Here is a 20,139-nt window from a genome sequence, read left to right as displayed (position 1 = left end):
TCCGAAACTTTCCTTCCTTGGATGTTTTTTTTTAGTTTCTCCATCAAAAAAACTATGTTTCTTACATCCTTTGCCAAAATAAACGATTAAATTCCAATACGAAAAATGTCAAGTGGCAATAAAGTATCTTAGAAACAAATTCTAAATATTCAGAAGATTTTAATTAAAATATTTTATATTTAAAATCCAAATTGATTTTATTTTGCATAAGGTGATAAATAAGATGTCTTTATTATTTAAAGTAAATATGAAAAAAAAATCCAAGGAATATATAGATTAAATTGAATTAGATTAGGTTAGATTAAAAATATTTTATGTTTAAAATTTATTTTATTTCATTTTGATGATTAAAGTGTCTTATGTTATTCATGAAAAAGAGAAAATGTAGTAATATAATTTAGATTAGATTTTACAATAAACTATTTTTATATATTCGATATGGAAGAATGATATAAATATTTTATGTGAGAACTAATAAAATTTTAGGTTAGGTTAGATTAGTTTAATCTATGTGATGAGTAAAAGTGATAGATTAAAGGCATACCAGACTTGGATTATGTTCATTCAATTGTTAATTACAGTCATAACTTCGTTAATTATAAAATTGATACAAATATTCAGACAATTGTGATTATATATCATCAAACATAAATGAAATATAACAAAGAAATTTGATTCTCTAATCTTTTAAAAAATTAAAACTTGAAAAATTTACATTAAAAATAATTATTGAATTTGAATTAAAAAAAAAAACTTTCAATTATTTTATTCATATTTTTTTTTAGGAAAAATATAATTTTCTATAATTATATCTATAAAAAATTAAAATAATTTCTAATCATACATTCATTACGTAATATTCCTTCAATCAACAAAGGCCAACTTTGTTTAGGTAAGCTTTCAACATCATCCTCTTAAAACTAGGCAAACTAACGCCATAATCAAACCTGTAAGCATACCACCAGTTTGCCCATGGATTGGATTAAGCTCGTTCATAAGTATCCTAACGTCCTTTATTTACATTAAAAGACACAAGCTTCTCATTCCCAGAACTCTCTTGTAGTATTCTCTCTCTCTCTCTCTCTCTCTCTCTCTCTCTCTCTCTCTCTCTCTCTCTCTCTCTTCAAGAGATAAAACTTTCAGATATAAATGAAAATTGTATTAATTTATTTAGAAAATTAAATTCTGACTTGAATTTGAATAATTGTTTCTCAAAATCGATAAATTATAAATTTAAATATTTGATATAATTTTTTTATTCCGATATTAATTATAGTAAAAATATTTATATTAATAAAATTTGTTAGCAGTCTAGTCATCGAAATAAATTCAAAACATGCAAAACTTTCACTTTCTTAATCAGATTATCGTAGCATATCTTTCATGATTATTGAAATATTGTATGGATTTAAATAACATATATGTATAGTAATTAATTTTTTATTACTGATAGAATCTTTCAAGCATTTAATCACCATTGATCATTAATTGGAATACATTTGCACGTAAATAACATAATATATCTTTAATTATTTTTCAAGTCAATTAAAATAAAAATTAGTATCATAGTATAATTAAAATATTACATAATGATATATTATACAAAAAATTATTTTATCATCTATAATGAAGCTATAATGAATATAAGAGAGAAAGAAAAAAAACAGACTTGATTTTAAACAGACTAAAAAGTGTAATCAATCAATAATTAAGTAATCATCGAATGATTATAATATATTACTTTGCATGTTTACAGCAATGTATATGTCGAATCGTTGATTATTTATATGCTATTGTGAATTCAAATGTTAACGTGTTTTAAATAATCATAATAAGATTTTATATTCATATATCATTGATTTCATTTAAACCTATCAGAAGATAAATCATATTTAATCGATTGTCACTTGTTTAATAAACATATAATTTCTATTAAAAATAATGTTATCATTTTCTTTCCATTGTATTCAATTATTTCACACGAAATAACGCGCCCATGGATTTTGTTCGTCACTGATGCTTAGAGCTTCAGTTAAGGTCGTTGCCGCGATGCCAACAGCCTTTTTCCCGACCTACGACCGTTTTATCTCTGCTCTCCGTGAACGTTAATAGTCTCAAGTATTCGCGGAATAACAATATACTCAAACGACCGCCACGGATTCGATCTCCTCCACTGACCACCGTCCACATTTCTGCGTGAAAACTGGGCCGAATAACCTGACAATTTACACACGAGGCAATGAAAATACAACGTTTCGAATTCGAATCGACGATCCCATTCGGTATCGAGGCCGTGTTTCTCGTGAATTGAATTTTTTAAATAACATTTGTGGTCATAAAAATAAACATTATCAAAAACTTTATAGTTTTTTAAGAAAAGAGAATAGCAAATGATATGTGGAAACGAAACTTGATATTTTTCTATATATAGTGTATAATCTTGAACCTAACCTCTAAAGTATTTTCGAATGCATCTCGTGTTTGCCATAAACTTTTTACAGTTATTATAATTTGTCAAAAATTTTGTAGATTTGTGAAAAGAAAATAAGAAATGACATATCGAAAAAAAATTTAATTATATTTTTTAATGTATATTAAATAATCTTGGAAACGAGACTTAATAACTTTTTTCTATATGAATTATGTAATCTTGGATTTAATTTCTAAGAGTAATTCCATGTTCATATATATAGTATTCTTCTGTATTATTATTAAGTTATATCGTTGGAATGTGTGAAAGGATATATAGTTCTCAAGGACAGCAAACTCTGAAAAATAAATAACTAGAAATATCTAGCCTCAAAGGATATCTAATTCCTGTTTGTGTTCTTAACTTTTTTTTGAAATTTAAAATTCGATCAGAAGTGGAGAATCATCGATGTCTTTTAACCTCGAAATAGTTCAAGGATCATGGTTGACCAAATCTCTTGACCTCATGATGATTCAATGAACTTGTTCGGATTATCAAGGCCCTTCAATCTCTCGAGAGATAGTTGGATAGCGTACTTTATAGGTTTCAGATCAATGTTGACGAAGTTTCTTGATCTTGTAATCGTTTAAGATAAGTTCGATGAGTTTGAATCAGCAAGAGATAAAGATAATTAACAAATGTTTTCAATCTCGAGATAATTGGAAATATATTTTACGATTTAAAACATTTATTTCTGAGTAATTTATTTGTTTATTTATTTTTAAATTAATATTTTAATAAATTTTTATTTCCTTCTATTTCCATAGTTTTATTATAATTTTACTATAAATAATTTTAAAAAGATTTAATTGTATATCAAGATGTTAAAAAAATTTACAAAAAGACAAGAGTTATCGCTTATCACAAGAAGAATTGCCTAGGCGATAAGAGTTTTAAACCAATAATATCGAAGTGCGAGGCTGCAATAAATGTGGCGCGAAATTTAAAACGGTATTCAAGCGCCGTGATAAAATGATATCGAGTTATGTTTATTGTGCTGTCTTCGTTCTCGTATCTCTCATATTCCGACGATTTCTACGAAATATTGGAATAAAATTTAAAATTGTGCAAAATGATTATAAAATTGTAATATGTTATAACCAGAACAATTAGTTGAATTAAAATTAATTTACAAGATATTAACAAATTAGAATATTCAAATTAAAAAAAAAAATAAAATATTCAAAAATTCGAATAAAAAAAAAATCTTTTAAAATATACAAAATAAATTATTGGAATTCCAGAAATCATATATAAAATGTTCGAGTGAATGTAAAATTTAAAATTGTTAGAATTTTAATATGCCAATCAGAACAATTAATTAAATTAGAATTAATTACAAAACATTAATGTTAAATTAAAAAAATTTAAATATTTGAATACTTTCTAATTTAAAAAATAATTATATTAGAAATGCTATATTAAAAATTCAGAATATTTTTGATAAAATAAAAAAATATTCGAAAATTAATAATTTCAAATTTAAAGAAAAATCAATCAAATCTTTCAAATCATACAAAATAATCGCACAATTTCATTTCGGAAATAATATTGAGAAACCAAGAAGAATTATATGAACATATCGAAAACGATTAAAATTATTCTCTAATTTAAAAATATTCTTAAAAAATAATTCTCGATATAAAATCACAAATATTCCAATAATTTTTCCAGAAAAGAAAATCGTATCTGAAGAAGGTCAACAGGATATTGAAAGAGGAAAAGAAAAAAAAAAAGAAAAAAGAAAAGAAAAAAATAGAATGAAATTGATCGTAAAGTATCTTAATTAAGCATCGACGAAGCGGTGAGATAAGAGACCACAGTGCGGCTAAAAATGTGTTTATAATAATAACTTGATGGCAGAAACAGGCTGGTAGCCCGAGGTGGTTCGATGGTTGAGAAATCAATCATTTGCATACACATGCGTGCCATCCATTTACGCGAAAGATTACGTATCGTCTTGCGAAGACGATTGGATTTCAAAATCGCAAGATACCGGCTTATCGACAGCTTCGTAGTTATGAAAATAACTATGCGGTAAAAATAATTATGGCGGTCGGTTATGAATTGAAATACGGAAGATTTGCGAGATAACATGAATTCTGACTTTTTCTGACTTTTCTGAATATCCATTTATTTGATATTCGTTTGTCCTAATAGATTTTTTCTTTTAACTTGACTTTAATTATTATTTAAATACTTCTTAATAATAACTAAAAACACTCGGAAAATTATTAATATATAATTTAAATTTATTTTTTTGAAAAAATGACTATAATGATTATATTGGCAATATATCTAATACAATATCAATTAGTTATATTAAATTAATATGGTAAAATATCTTTTAACATTTTCTGTAACAAAATTATCGTATATTTTGATCATTAAATATTATTAAAGAATCTTATCGATATAAATAAATCAATAAATATAAATTTATTTTTTAATATTTAATTATATTTTATTTATTTTTTAATAATAATTTTATTTCTATAATTGAGTTATAATCATACTCAATTGTTTTACTTACCTAAGAAAATAAGAAAATAATGTATTATTCAATAATGCTCAGTTAAGTGATTAAATGCTTTTAATAAGGAAAAGTACTTGTTAACTGATTATGCTAGTATATAATAATAATAATAAATGTGAAATAATGTGCAAAATCACATAACATACTGAATAGAAATGATAATCAAAATAATTAAGGAATCACAATAATTAAGGTATCCGTGTTATTTAAACGAAAATAATATTGTATTCATTGGAAATATACTTAAAGCACTATTTAGAAACTAATTTATATATCAAATAAATTTATGACATTAAATATGATTTTCTATTATTTAATGAATTCGAACTTCACGATGCATGTAAAATAATTGCAAGATTCTATTGTGAAATAATAAAAATGTGCTAAGAACGATGAATCGTTCATATTATTGAATAATTACAAAGAAAGCAATTTCTTTGCAAAGAGTAATTAAATCCTTAACAGTAATGTAAAAAAATTATATGCGTACATTATCAACCATTTCATAATTAAAAAATTTACATAAAAATAAATCGATCTTCAAATATCAATATTCGTTATAAACTTTATAAATACCGCGTTTCCTTTTATGAAATTATTTAGTATAATAATTATTATCACAAATTACTATCACAAACCACGTGACAAAAGACAAATCACGTTTATGTATAATTGTCACTTAAACGTTGCGACATTAGATATGTTTGTTTTCAATGTGACCAATAAAATCAATCGTATAAATCCTCTAATTATTTCGAGCGATTTATTTACGCAAAGATATAACAATTATCGATTCAATAAATACTTGTGTATTCATTAATCAGATCATTAATCAACAATTATAATAATTAAGTGATGCTATAGAAACTTATAATGCTATAGAAACTATAGAAGCTTATAAATAATAAAAACAATAGAAACAACGATTAAAGATTCTGATCTATTTATTAATTTTAATTCTGGTTTAAATATTAATCTTCAATTCTTTTCTGTCAATTTAATTTTAATTTCAAAAAATCAATCTAAATTTTACTAAAACACCTATGTTTTTTATAATTATAAAATCTAAAATTTATAATGATTATAATGTTTAGTAACATCAAAACATTAAACTAAATATAAGAACTAATCGACAAGTATATGTTAAGAATATGTGAAAGAAAAGGAAGACTAACATACATGCAAGCAATAATGCTGAAAAAAGAAATCATTGTATCAATTGTTTGCGAACCAGAGAGAACCTATACAGTTTGCGCCGATTAAACGTATATCCTTCCGCATACTCGACGAACCTCGTACAATAAGATTAATCGGCCCTTCTGTATAAGTGTACAGTACCGCGTTGCTTACGCAACGTTACGCGGAAAGTAAAAGAAAGAGAGAAAGAGCGGGAACAACAATCAGAGGGCAGAAAGAATGACAGGCAGGTGGACGGATATGGATGGGAAGGAAAATCAACTCGCGAAAAGAAGATAGAAAGGGATAGAGAATATAAGAGAGAAGTAATAAGAGAATGAACGAGCGAGAGAGAAATTGACGGGCAATAGAAGCATTACATACCGTCTACAAGGCATGACGTGTGGAATAAACAGAGGAGCGCCAGAGCGAGAAAACTCGCTATGCCGCCGTCGCACGCGCCTCTCATCTTCCTCCAACTTTTCGTCTCGTGATCGTCGTGGTCGTCGTTGTCGTCCCGTTGTCCACGGCCTCACTGTTCTCTCGCGAAAAAAATAATTTTCGCGAAAGTGGCCGTAGCTCAATGGCGACGACAGTAAACGGCGGCACGAGGATCGCGATCGACGTAGCCACGGCGGTGTCTCAATGCCCGGAATATCATCTTCTTGTCGACGTGGGGCTAAGGCGAAGTTCCCCGTCGACGGAACACTTGTCACCGTTGATCGCCGCTCGCTCTCATGCGAGCATACACGCGTGCACAAACGGAACGCACAGTGGTTCTTCGTTACTCGCTTCTCGTGTTGTTTTTCCTTCGTTCCTCCTCGCGTCCCGCTCTCATCTCGTAACTCGTGGTATTCGCGCTAACGAGGTCCCTCCTTTTTCTCTTTTTTATCTCCCTCTCTCTTTTTGTTATTTGTCGTTTTCACGTTTAGCACGTCAATGATTGAACACAAACTACACAATTTACACCACGAACAATCGACGGAAACGAAAGGTTATTTTTTTTTTACGTTCGGTTACTTTACACCAAGAGCCTTGTTGCCCCTCGTCGTCTACGCCGCGCAAGGCAAGCCGCCATTTTCCTACTGTGCTGATAGGCCCGGCCTATTATCCCTCTTGGCCAACAGAAAGAGAGGTTTCGCACGACAAGGAAAAAAGCAACAGCGAACAAAATGATTCACTGACAATTCGATGAATGGTTCGATCTCGCGCGAATCACGCGGCACCAACTCTTTGACATCATCGTTCAGCTTGTTAACGTAACCTCCAGAGTACTGTCACGCGGACCACTCGCGAATTTTCACGGCAAACGCAGAGCGACTCGTGCTGTTGCTACTGCTGCCGCTACTGCCGTCACCACCGCTGCTGCTGCCTCTGTTCCTGCAACCGGTAGTTCGTTCAGCGGCGCCATCGTTCTTCTGTGGCAGGGCTGTAAGTATCAGTATCGATACTATGAATTTTGAAATTTTTTTTAATTTGTAAGTTTTAATGTATGCTTTTTATACTGAACTATTTGAATTTTATATATATTTAAATCATAATTTAATTTTATAATTATTAAATTACTAACTTACAGAAAATAATATCATAAATTTAAAAATATTCTTATTGTAGTTATATTTTTAAACGTTTTACAGACATAATAATTTGAAATTTATTTTAATATTTTATTTAAAATTATTTTATACAAAAATTAAAAATATTATAATATTAATAACAATTACTATGTAAAAGAAACTTCAAAATCAAATAACTTTTTTCATTCATTTATAGATATAAAACACCGAAATATTTAACTAAAAATAATAAAATATTTTACTTTAGGAATATCAAAGGAATATACTATATATATAAATATAAACGAACAATATCAAATTAAAAAATTTTCTATGAAATTTATTTATAATTTTATATATATAATTATAAAAGTAAAGGTATTGTTATTTGGAATAAATGAATACTAAATTATTTGCTTATATCAGTTTCTTATAATTACATACAATGAAAATAGTTCTTGTAAAATTATTTTGAATATTTTAATTTGCTAATTTCCTAATTTTTTTTTTTTTGTAAATGGCATTATTATACAGAACATTTTGATATCATATATCAAATATATATATATTTAGTATATAATGTAATATACTAAATATAACATTGATATTATTGCTTATTTTTTTCCTTTCCTTTCTAATGTTATTATAAAAAACTTATTTAATATTATAACATTACAATATAATTATAATTTTTATAACAAAGCAAAAAAACAATTTTTATAACTTCATTGCATTTTTAAAAATAATAGTATCATTTAGAATGAATCATTTATATCATTTGCATCACTTATAAATACTTCTAAATATCATATAAAGAAAATACATAATATACATTTAAAATCGTGAAACTATAGGAAAAGTTTTCCAAAAATGCAATAAAGGAATATGGAAATACAAAAAGATAAAATTATAATAATGTTAAACATAATTAAAAATATGCTTTTAAAGTAGGGGTTGAAAACGAGGAATCAAAATTATCCATAATCGGATATTGTTTCAACCTCTATTTTTGAATTAAAAATATAACATATCACAATAATGTATCAAAGAGTTCATATTTGCAATATTTTTTCATACGCAATATATATTGCACAAAAAACCGAAAAAATATTCGAAATCTATTTCATTTTTTTAAAATAGTATTATTTACTATATATCCCATAAATGCCCATAATCGATAAATTCACAATAATATTTGCAGCATTAATAAAAACTGATAAAAATAATACTAATTACGTATCGTCAATTAATGCGATAATTATTATATACTTAATATATAATATTAACTTACATATCAAATTATGTAAGAAATATATATAAATATTTGATTCAACTGACATTATTGATTATTACAAAAGTCATGACAAGCAATATCACACGTATCACGTACGATACGTGTTTTCAAAAAACAGCGTATTTGTTTCCGATTTTTAATTTTAAGTTTAAATTTTGTTAAAAAAAATTTAATCTTTTAAAATCTTGTAAACCTATATTTTCGCAAATTTGAAAAAATTGAAAATTAATTTATTATTTTACAATGTCCTTAAAATAAAAAAGAATGCTTTAAGCTAAACTTCAAACTTATCACGAATAAAAGTTCATAAATTTTAGAATCTAATTTATATCATTCACAAGATTTTAAAAACATATATGAAATTAAACATTTTTCGTTTTTTTTTTTTTTTTTTTTATGATAACCTACGTAAACATTATTATATCTGAGTTTGGCTTCCCCATGCTCTTGAAAGCACCGTTCTTGTAATTCTCTTACCAATAGTCTGTACGATGAAACCGATTTTTTGTAATTTATCATGATCTAAAATTTTTCTTCCATCAAAAATGTATGCAGGTTTCATCATGTTAATGTAAATTCGTTTATAATCTAACTCCTGAATAAAAAAAAATCAAAATAATTAATAAGCTTAAAATTACTCTTAAAACTTTATGCAAGTAATACATTGTTACTAACCACAAACTCGTCCCACTCGGTACATAAGACAATAGCGTGTGTACCTTTTGTAGCGCTATAAGCATCTTTGTAAATACTAATTCTACTTTTTACGTATTCTGGGTCACTTGTTACGCTTGGATGCGTCAAATCCTCGATAATTTGACTTTCTTCGACCTTAAGTAAAAGAAGAAAAAAGATAAAAAAAATAACCCAATGATGTATCAAACATTTCGAATTTATATTGAGAAGGTTTCACCTTGGGATCATATATGTGAAGCATAGCGCCCTCGTCCAGCAGGGTCTTAGCAACGTGAATGGCCGGTGATTCACGCGTATCACCGGTATTTTTCTTGAAGGCAAAACCGAGCATTGAGATCCTCTTGTCCGTGACGGTATTGAACAAAGACTCGATTACTTTCGCTGAGAATCTGGATTTTTGATATTCGTTCATGTCTATCACTTGTTGCCAATAAGCGGCAACTTCTGGTAGATTTAGACATTCACAAATGTACACCAGATTAAGAATATCTTTTTGAAAGCACGAACCGCCGAATCCGACGGATGCGTGAAGAAACTTCGACCCTATTCGAGAGTCAAGGCCAACTGCCCGTGCAACCTCGGACACATCCGCGCCGGTCGCCTCACACACGGCCGACAGGGAATTTATGCTCGATATACGTTGTGCCAAGAAAGCATTGGCGGCCTAAAAAACAATTAATTTCAAATAATTGCGCAATTCGATTCCGTCCGTATTCGATAAATATTAATTTAAGAGATAAACCTATATAAATTAAAGACTTATATACGTACATTTTGACGTTGAAAAATACGTGACGTTATTTGGCAAACAAATTTTACAATCATACGTTAAACTTTTGTAAACAAGTTGATATGATATCTGATCGCCAATATAAAATATCTGTAATATTTGTTATAGCTATAATAAAATATTCTTTTTTACCAGTTTTGATAATTCCGAGCTCCAAGTGTTTGTCGTTAAAATATTCTTTCTTGGAATCCAATGCTCATAAACCTTGCACAATTCCTCGATAGCCGCCTGTCCTTCCGGTGAATCTTCACCTCCGATTAAAACGCGATCTGCATTTACCAGATCCTCAATGGCGGTTCCCTCCGCTAGGAATTCTGGATTTGATAAGATCTGAAAAAAATATAAACTTTCCTGTTACTATCGCTTTACACAATTGCATCGATGATGTCAAAGAACGCGCAATAAATAATGAAAAGGTTGGTTAGTTGTGAAAGAAAGAAAGGTCATATATGATGATATATGATGAGTGAGTAACAATTAAGATGTCTCGTATTAGCAGACATAAACTTAACCGTTTATTGAATCACATAATATCAATTTCCAATAATACATTAATAATGTGTTAATAATAAATACAAGAAATACAAATAATATCGCATCGAATCTTTCTAGCGCTGAAAAAAACTAAATGGTTATTTATATGTTAAAAATTATCGTAAATATAATATAATTATCGTAAATATCATATATATCGAATTTTTGCATTTGAAATCTATGTATAAAAATAATTATGGAATGATATATTTAAGAATTATTCTCTTTGAAAATTATTTATTTATTTTTAATTATAATTTAATATTTAAAAAAAAAAAGAGATTAAATTATATTAGCATAATCTACAAATAGAAAGTCTAATCTACAAAAAAAAAATATTAATCAACATGCGGAAAAGATGCATCTGGTATGCGTCTAAAAATAGCTGCAAAGGGTACCGTGTATAATACTCTATTACGAGCAAGGAGAAACTGTAAATTTTCTTTGCTCTTATTTCACGACGATATTGAGTCCATTATACTATCTATCTACTCAATCTTTACTTCTAGAACACACAACAGCATATCAGAAGTCAGCCACGTGGCATTCGAGTCATTACTCTCACAAGACCATTAAATCTTCTCTACAGAGAGCAATGAAAAAAAAAAAAAAAAAAAAAGAAATTCCAAAGAAACAAATTTACGCTTCGACAAAGTGATCAATATTTCAGAACTTGAAATTGCATTTCGATTTCATGCAATCTTCGTTGCGTATAATCGTTTACTTCCGATAATCGACATTCGATCGATATACAAAATCGATCAATTGTAATTTCGTTGAATATGATTGAAATAATCAAATTTTTCATAGTGGTACATTTACCTGACATGATACTCCTGGTTTATGATTGGCACGTAAAATATTCATTATACTTTCTGCAGCTCTTACTGGAACCGTGCTTTTTTCTACAACGATTTTATTCCCGGTTGCAATCTCCGCGATCATTCTAGCCGCGCTCTCGACGTACTTCAAATCAGCTGCTCTTCCTTTTCCATTGCCGAACGTTTTCGTTGGGGTATTTACTGAAATGAAGATTAGATCTGCTTCCTGGATCGCAGTTTCTATATCCGTGGAAAAGAACAAATTCTTGCCACGACATTTGCGCACCACTTCATCAAGACCTGGTTCGTATATCGGCAATTTCTCTGAATTCCATTGAGCAATTCTCTCTTTGCTCTTGTCCACCACGGTTACTTGAATTTCTGGGCATTTCAAAGCAATCACACTACACGTTGGTCCACCCACATATCCAGCACCGATACCGCAAATTTTTTTGATAGTCATATTTGCTATTGGTACCTATCAATCACGTAACTATTGATCGTTATCTTTTTGAAGAAAAATTTTTTGAAAAATGATAACAAGATTATTTGATATATATTTTCGAGAAAATCATTATCTAATACCGAAAATTGTAACGTAAGTAATAAGATATAATAAAACTTGCAAATAATTTCACAGATATCTGACGTGTAGATCTTCTAAATTGAGAATCATATTGATAGTTAATCTAATTGAATAAATCAAAATTAATTAAAAAAATATTTTTTTTCATTTTACATTGCTTTTTTGTATTTAATTGTATTAAAAATGTAACACGAAAGATTATATAAAGAAATAAATGTACAAATAAATATAGAACATTTTATTACTATTTTACTGATATATGAATTTAATTAAATTATAAAGCTCTCAAAAATTACATAATAATACATTAAATAAAATTATTTTAAACATTTAATTCATTAATTTTTTAATTATTACTATATTATATTGTAAATCATTATATTCATATAATTACTAATTCCAATAAGAAATATTTTCTAATGATTCTATTATTACAATTTGTAATTAATGTAAATTTAAAATAAATAAAAAGCAAAAGATCAAGAAAGAATATATTTATCACATTTTTGTCAGTAACCATTAACGAAATGCTACATTATGATTTCAACATTCGAAGTACTAATGATTTATTAGCTTTAAAACGACAGAATAAATGAATTCAGCTAGCAACAAGATTTAAAATAATATAAAGTAATTTTATTTAATTTATTATTATTATTACCTGTAGCTACTGCTTCTAAATTTATGTCGAAATAGAAAACGAGCGGCTTCTCAGAATCGACAGTAGGACGGAAGAAAATATTACGATAAGTCGAAAATCACTATTCATTCAATTCACGTACTGTCACGAACACATTAATAAACAAATGTTTTTTAGATTCCAAATATCAACGTTCATGACAGATATGTTTTATAAACGAATCGTCGACACATTAGGAACACTGACATAGCCGCTACGCGTTCTTTACAGAAAATACTCTCAACTGGAGACGCATAGGTCGCACGCGCGGTCTCTGTCGTTACATTCTCGTTGCTAATGAATTCACGCATGCGTGTTTCGACGTTTTCAACTTTCTACTGCATCTTTCAAATTCATAAAACTATTGAGATAAGCAAAACATTTTTACTTTAAATAAAATGCAACTTTCTTTTTTTACATAAAATTTATGTTATGTTAATAATAATATATAACATAAAATCAATACATTGTATCTATTTATTGACAATATTAATGTATTTCTAATTAATTTAATAATTTTATAATTAAATTATATTTTCTGTTTGATAAATAAAAAAATAATGATTTATATAATATATGATATTTTAAATTGTAATGCAAATTCTAAAAACATAAAGTGAATTTCTTTTTAAAAAAATATTTGTAAGTTATTTAAAATAATATTTTAATTATTTTAGAAATAAATATTAAGATATACTTAGAAAATTCAGAAATAATCATTATGTTTCCTCTCTATATAAATTAATATATCAAGATATTATTTGTCAAACAGCATTGTGGTGGCGCTGATGATGGCGCTGCTATATGATTCTTTCTTTACGTTCTTGGCGGTCGTACTTTGCGTTGTGCTAAGCGAAGTACAAACTTTTATATCCTTTGTGATATAAAGGATCCGTTAAATTTTTTATTAAAACGATGGTTCAGAAAAAGGTAAATTTAATAAATTGCTAAATAAAAATAATATTTCCAATGATAATGATTTATTATTCTGAATTTTGATGGTTAGAATTCAGCATGTCTTGGATATGCAATATTATTATAAATATGTTTCTCTTTTATACGTTTTATTGTATTAGCTATATTTATTTACTTTATTATTTAATACGATTATTTATTGATATAGAATATATGAATTTTATAGAATACATTATTTTGTTAATATATATTGTCGTAGTAAAATTAAATATAATGTTTTGTATTGTGTTACTTTGTGTTTATGAAGATAATAAATGTATAATAATATTTAGTAAATGAAAAATATTAATATATATATTTTTGTAATAATTTTAGCCGAAGAAGAAGGTTGGAAAGAAAGTGGCAGCTGCACCACTTGCTGTTAAGAAGGTTGAACCCAAAAAACAAACCAATCCTTTATTTGAGAAACGTACTCGTAATTTCGGTATTGGTAAGTAAAAAAAAATAGATAATCTAAATATATAATTTATTTATTATATAGTGTTAATTTATATTATTCATAATAATTTATTACTTAGGACAGGATATTCAACCTGCACGTGATCTTAGTCGCTTTGTGAAATGGCCCAAATACATTCGTATTCAAAGGCAAAGGGCAGTATTACAGAAAAGGTTAAAAGTCCCACCTCCAATCAATCAATTCACACAAACATTAGATAAACAAACAGGTATATTTATCTTATATTTGTTATGTAAATAAACAAAAAATTTGGGAAAACCTGACAATTTAAATTCATCTATTTCATGTTATAGCAACACAATTATTTAAAATGTTAGAAAAGTACAGACCAGAATCTGCTGCTATGAAAAAAATGAGACTAAAAGCTAGAGCTGAACAAAAAGTTGCAAAAAAAGAAGATACACCAACAAAAAAACCTAATGTATTACGTAGTGGAACAAATACAGTAACTACACTTGTTGAACAAAAGAAAGCACAACTTGTAGTAATTGCTCATGATGTTGATCCAATCGAGGTACATATTTTTTCTTTCTCAAAAAGAAAGAATTTTACAAATTCAATATTTTATTGTTACAATGATGCTTGAATTTCTTCACCTGAAAATAAATTTAATATAAATTTTATTTAAAAGATGAAATATTTTTCTGAGTAAAATGGTTCTATTCGTAAAATATGAATCATTGCATTGTTCTTATTCATTGATACATTATTTTTCATTTCAGATTGTTTTATTTTTGCCAGCTCTTTGTCGTAAAATGGGTGTACCTTATTGCATTATAAAAGGTAAATCACGATTGGGACGTCTTGTTAGGCGTAAAACTTGCACTGCTGTAGCTTTAGTACAGGTAAGATTTTTTTTATATTATTTTTTTACATTATTTTTATATAATTTTTTTAAATTATTTCTATACAAAATATAATTAATTTAAAACATGATGAATTTAAAAAGAGCCAATCCAATGATAATATTAATGATATAACTAAACAATATGATACTGATATAATTTTAGTAGTCCTATTAAATTTTAAATTTGATTTACTTTTAGTAATACATTGTTTTTTATTTCAGGTGGATTCTGGTGATAGAGCAAACTTTGCAAAACTTGTTGAAGCTATTAAGACAAACTTCAATGATAGATATGATGAAATCCGACGTCATTGGGGTGGTGGTCTCTTAGGCAGTAAATCTGCTGCTAGAATAGCAAAGCTGGAAAAAGCTAAAGCAAAGGAACTTGCACAGAAACAGGGTTAACATCTACCTGTTTATTGAATACTATTTACTATGTACAATAATAAAATAAAAAACCAAGGTTTTTGTTGTTTTATATATATGATACAAGACCTTTTAATTTATAAAATTTGGAGAATAAAAATTATTAATACAAAATAATAAAAAATTAAATTCTTAATGAATTTTATATAAAAACAATTTTACTTTATTGAAACAAAGAGAATTATGCAATTTTAATATTTATATAGATACAATTATATTTAATTTTGAATATGTACATTACAATATAAGTTTTACTATGAAACGTATTCATATTCTTTTTTTTATTAACTTTTCCAATCTTTTTATTCGCCCGGCTTCATGTTCTGGGCTATCTTGAATGATATGACTCCTAATATCATGAGAAACATCTGTATTCTCAGGTTGTTTAAATTGTTCTAATAGTAAAACTTGTTCTGTTTTTTTCAGACCCTACGAATTATTAGAAATTTAATATAAATGATATAATCTTAATTAATTTTAAATAAATTTTAATAATAGAAACATAAAGAAACATTAAATACCTTCATATCCAATATCTTTTGAAATTCTGGTGCTTGTAAATCCGGTAGACGTATTCTACATTGCTTTACAAAGTCTTTTGGAGATTCTATTGGGGACATTACAATTTTAAGAATCATTTCAGCACTTGCCATGCCTTTCACTACTACCTGTTTTTTATAATAAAAGATATATACATTAATATACAATTTTAAATGAAAATCATTAATTCAAAATATCATGAATAAATATCATGAATAAAAATTAATTAGCAAATTCATTAATTATAGAAAATTACTTTAGTATATGTAGCAGGTGCTTTTCTTTGAACTTGATAACCTGTTGATGGGAGATCTAAGAGAGCAGTTTTTAACATGTGTACATCTAGCAACAATTGTTCGGCACCTACGGTATTTAATGGTTTACACTTATACAGTTGTTGTACTAATTTTATTATAAATGAACTGCAAAAAAAAATTTTTTTTTATTAATTTTTATAATGATGTTTAATGAAATAAATTCATATTTTACTTTATTACCTTGCAAATTTCACACAGAGTTGAGTAAAGTATTTTCTACATGAAGATAATCTATCTCTGATAGTAGGTATTGTTTGTCGAAGATGTGCCACAATAGTATTAACATAATTACTTTGATCACCAACAACTTCTATGGCACCCCATTGAACCTAAAAATTATGAATACAAATGAATAAAATTACTTGAAATAATTAAAAACATTAAATATAACAAATAAATGAATAAATACCTTTGTCATTGCAGTTAATGCAGATTCACATGCAGATTCTAAATCTTGAACAAGTAATTGTATACAATTTGATATAACACTATAAACAAAAATAATTACGAATATTATTAAAAACTTAAATATCGATTATTTATAAAAAAATTTTTGTAATACATACTTATGAAAAATATCTTGTTCTTGAGACAGATTAATTTTTTCTGCATAACATTTATCTGTTTTTTCTCGTAGTTTTTCTTCCAATTGTTGTGTTGTTTCTAAGCAATATTCAGCAGTTGTTAGTATACTGAAATATAAGTTTATATAATTTATTTTCTTCTAAATATCATATTAATTAAGATGTTTTCTAATTAGCAAACCTTTACCAGCATATACGCGATTGTTCTTCTTTACTAAATCTAGTACTTTCACCTTCCTTTAAAAAACTTTGGAAATTCTGTATAAAACCTGATGTTGAAAGATCTCGAAAATCACGTATACTACTCATACTTGTAGCAATTCCTGCACTACCCCCAATTCTGTAAGAAATGTTAATTGTGAAAAATTATAAATTTAATTAGTAGACTCATAAAAGTATGTATTCTACTTACTTAGGTAAATTATTTTGCAATATTTTAAGAGCATATTCACGTAAATATTTTTGAAAAGTTTCCGCTAAACTTAACATAATTGAACCTGTACTAAGTTGTGTACATTGTAACATACATTTTTTATAAAATACAAACAGATCTGCACACGAGGATAACACACTACTAGGACCCTCAATACCATCACAATCTTTAGCACCAGGTGGTTGTGTTTTAGAATCTGATACAAATTTATCCATTAGATCTGCCAGATTACGATCTAGACTTTCTATATAAATATTTAAATATGGTTCAAAACATCTTCCTATGAGATTTAAAAATGATGATGGTTTTGGTTTCTCATTTTGTACCTGTTTTATAATATAAAAGTTTAGATAATTTAAAATATAAAATATTTTTATATAATATATATACATTCTCAATATAATTATACTTGTTCATTTTGTTCAAATGGATTGCCTGGAACTTTATTATCAGTCATGTCTGTAGTATTTTTTTTATTTCCTACATCCAAATTTTCTAAAGTAATACCACTAAATCTTTTCGCTAATAATGATTCAAAATTAGTAGTTCTTTGAATTGCATAAAGTAATAGTTTAACATCTATTTCAGAACGTCTCTTATGCATTAATTTTGTAAGATCTTCTCTTGTAACATGACAAAATTGGACAGCAATTCGTTCTGATATTTCCCAATCTTGAGGAAAAATTGCACCAAATTTTGATTCAAAATCAAGTAAATGTTTTTTTATCCATGCATAGCGTCGATCTATTTTATCCAACCATGCAAAATCTTGATTTTCATCAAAGAGATGTGCATATTCTTGTAATTGAATACCTACGAACCAGGTAAGTAGATCTTTCCTTATAAAAAAAATATGAGTTATTACATTTATTTATTTAAATATCATAAATAATTAAATTTCTAATAAACATACTTGACTTTAGGATCCAAAACAGACAACACTAAACAACCTTCTGTAAGTTGATTAAAATATTTTGGATTTTGACCAGAAAATGCTTGTTTAAAATCTGCTGTAATTTGTTGAGCCAACTCAACATGTATTTGACGTACCTTTAAATTAACAAAACGATACATTAGTAAAAAACATATTTTACTGTTATAAAAATTTAAATATTACATACTTCATCAGACAATTGTTTTACTTGAGGTATATCCATATAACTATTAAAATGTTGCATCACTTCCATCACTGCTTGTAATGGTAAAACAATTTCACCATATTGTTTCTTTTGTGTTAGTACTCTATAATAAAATTAAAATAATATATAAATATATTAAATTAGATTAAATATATTTTTGTTAATAAAAATTATAATACATTACTTTAAAGTATCTACACCTTCCACAAGCATATGTAAGTGATTCAATGCTGTTATTGAGGCAGTGAGATTTCTTTTAGCAAAGTCCAATTGTTTAATATCCCTTGTTATTTCTTTGACAACTTCTTCAGACTGTTCTGCTTTATCTTTAATATCTTTGATATGCACAAATAATTGTTTTATTACTTTCTGTGCATCTTCTAATGCTGCTCTTCCATCTTGACCTACATTTGTTTGTCCACGTACTACAGAACGAATTTCTTTATCTATATTGCGTATCTTTAATTCCATATTATTTACTACATCATCTATATTCGATAGAGACTGTTCCGTTGGGAATAGTGAATTTATATAATCTACTACATTAAAATTTGGTTGGTCCAATGGATCTGTACTAGGTAAAACCTAAGAATTAAAAGATATAAAAATTATTTATTTAATTCAAAGAGAAATTACTAAAATTATTCACACACAAAACAAAAGAAAATGAATTATAATGTTCAATAAAATAAAAAAACATTAACAACTACTTGTTAATGATGAGTGACAATTATAAATATTTTGACAGTTTGTTATGAACCTAACCTGTTCAATGACATTTTGTACATTTGGTGGAAATGTATAAATAGTTGAATTTAAATCTTCTAATTCATCATCTTCATGCCCTTCCATTTTTGTTTATATATTAATTTCAATTATACAACTAATAAATATTTCATTCTAAATGTATTTGCGTAAACATATGACAAGAAAACATATAAAATGTTTACGTGAACACTTCAAACCTACAATGTGAAAAAGAACTTTTATGTTGCACTTGTTGCGTATTTAGGTACATTTTTTTCACTGTGCGATGCAACGCATTAATTATTTTTGTCATAGAAATAAGCAATGATGACTCATTTGATATATCTTATATGCATGTTAATGAATATTAGCTATCATTGCAGATGAATGATATATTGTGCATGAATATAATAATTTATATTTAATATATTATAATTAATAATAGTAATAATAGTAATAGTAGAATACAAATGATATTTTTTTCTTATAATATAAAACAAAAAATAAATTCTTAATAATATAAAAAAATGAAT

The 20,139-nt window shown here is 26.9% G+C and overlaps 4 protein-coding genes across 9 annotated transcripts in view; 1 reads left to right on the top strand and 3 right to left on the bottom strand.

Annotated features, from left to right (window-relative positions):
- LOC122718888 (TGF-beta receptor type-1) overlaps window positions 1-7,636 on the bottom strand; it is a 40,337-nt gene extending 32,701 nt beyond the window's left edge. For 3 of the 5 annotated variants that reach the window (XM_043944271.1, XM_043944267.1, XM_043944269.1), the window contains exon 1: window positions 6,567-7,635. In XM_043944271.1, the coding sequence (XP_043800206.1) occupies window positions 6,567-6,651 (85 nt within the window). In that variant the 5' untranslated portion in view covers window positions 6,652-7,635. Of the gene's footprint in view, window positions 1-6,566 lie in introns of all 5 variants that reach the window. The other 2 variants (XM_043944270.1, XM_043944268.1) reach the window with 1 other exon arrangement.
- A 1,331-nt stretch (window positions 7,637-8,967) lies between these two features.
- LOC122718696 (UDP-glucose 6-dehydrogenase) lies at window positions 8,968-13,400 on the bottom strand. 2 transcript variants are annotated; one of them, XM_043943957.1, is made up of 6 exons: window positions 13,121-13,400; window positions 11,875-12,366; window positions 10,651-10,848; window positions 9,946-10,392; window positions 9,708-9,863; window positions 8,968-9,627 (listed from the first exon to the last, which is right to left on the bottom strand). In XM_043943957.1, exons 2-6 carry the CDS (start codon window positions 12,334-12,336, stop codon window positions 9,451-9,453), a joined length of 1,440 nt encoding a protein of 479 aa, XP_043799892.1. In that variant the 5' UTR covers window positions 12,337-12,366; window positions 13,121-13,400; the 3' UTR covers window positions 8,968-9,450. The 2 variants fall into 2 exon arrangements, with proteins under 2 accessions (XP_043799892.1, XP_043799891.1); XM_043943956.1 differs by having other exon boundaries at window positions 11,875-12,351.
- Window positions 13,401-13,944: 544 nt separating this feature from the next.
- LOC122718697 (60S ribosomal protein L7a) lies at window positions 13,945-15,882 on the top strand. The gene is made up of 6 exons (XM_043943958.1): window positions 13,945-14,068; window positions 14,429-14,543; window positions 14,632-14,781; window positions 14,867-15,087; window positions 15,296-15,418; window positions 15,643-15,882. The coding sequence occupies exons 1-6, from the start codon at window positions 14,054-14,056 to the stop codon at window positions 15,823-15,825; spliced, it is 807 nt and encodes a 268-aa protein (XP_043799893.1). The 5' UTR covers window positions 13,945-14,053; the 3' UTR covers window positions 15,826-15,882.
- Window positions 15,883-15,947: 65 nt separating this feature from the next.
- On the bottom strand, window positions 15,948-19,892 carry LOC122718695 (vacuolar protein sorting-associated protein 53 homolog). Its single transcript, XM_043943955.1, has 13 exons — window positions 19,625-19,892; window positions 19,044-19,444; window positions 18,842-18,962; window positions 18,634-18,770; window positions 18,130-18,559; window positions 17,700-18,046; window positions 17,475-17,627; window positions 17,270-17,395; window positions 17,113-17,191; window positions 16,884-17,032; window positions 16,643-16,808; window positions 16,368-16,514; window positions 15,948-16,275 (listed from the first exon to the last, which is right to left on the bottom strand). Exons 1-13 carry the CDS (start codon window positions 19,709-19,711, stop codon window positions 16,114-16,116), a joined length of 2,505 nt encoding a protein of 834 aa, XP_043799890.1. The 5' UTR covers window positions 19,712-19,892; the 3' UTR covers window positions 15,948-16,113.
- Between the last annotated feature and the right edge of the window lie 247 nt (window positions 19,893-20,139).

This window comes from Apis laboriosa, unplaced genomic scaffold, assembly GCF_014066325.1.
Source record: "Apis laboriosa isolate Shangri-la unplaced genomic scaffold, ASM1406632v1 scaffold68_cov148, whole genome shotgun sequence".
Classification (NCBI taxonomy): Eukaryota; Metazoa; Arthropoda; class Insecta; order Hymenoptera; family Apidae; genus Apis; species Apis laboriosa.
The sequence above is the reverse complement of the archived record's forward strand: the minus strand, read 5'-3'. Positions and strand labels throughout refer to the sequence as shown.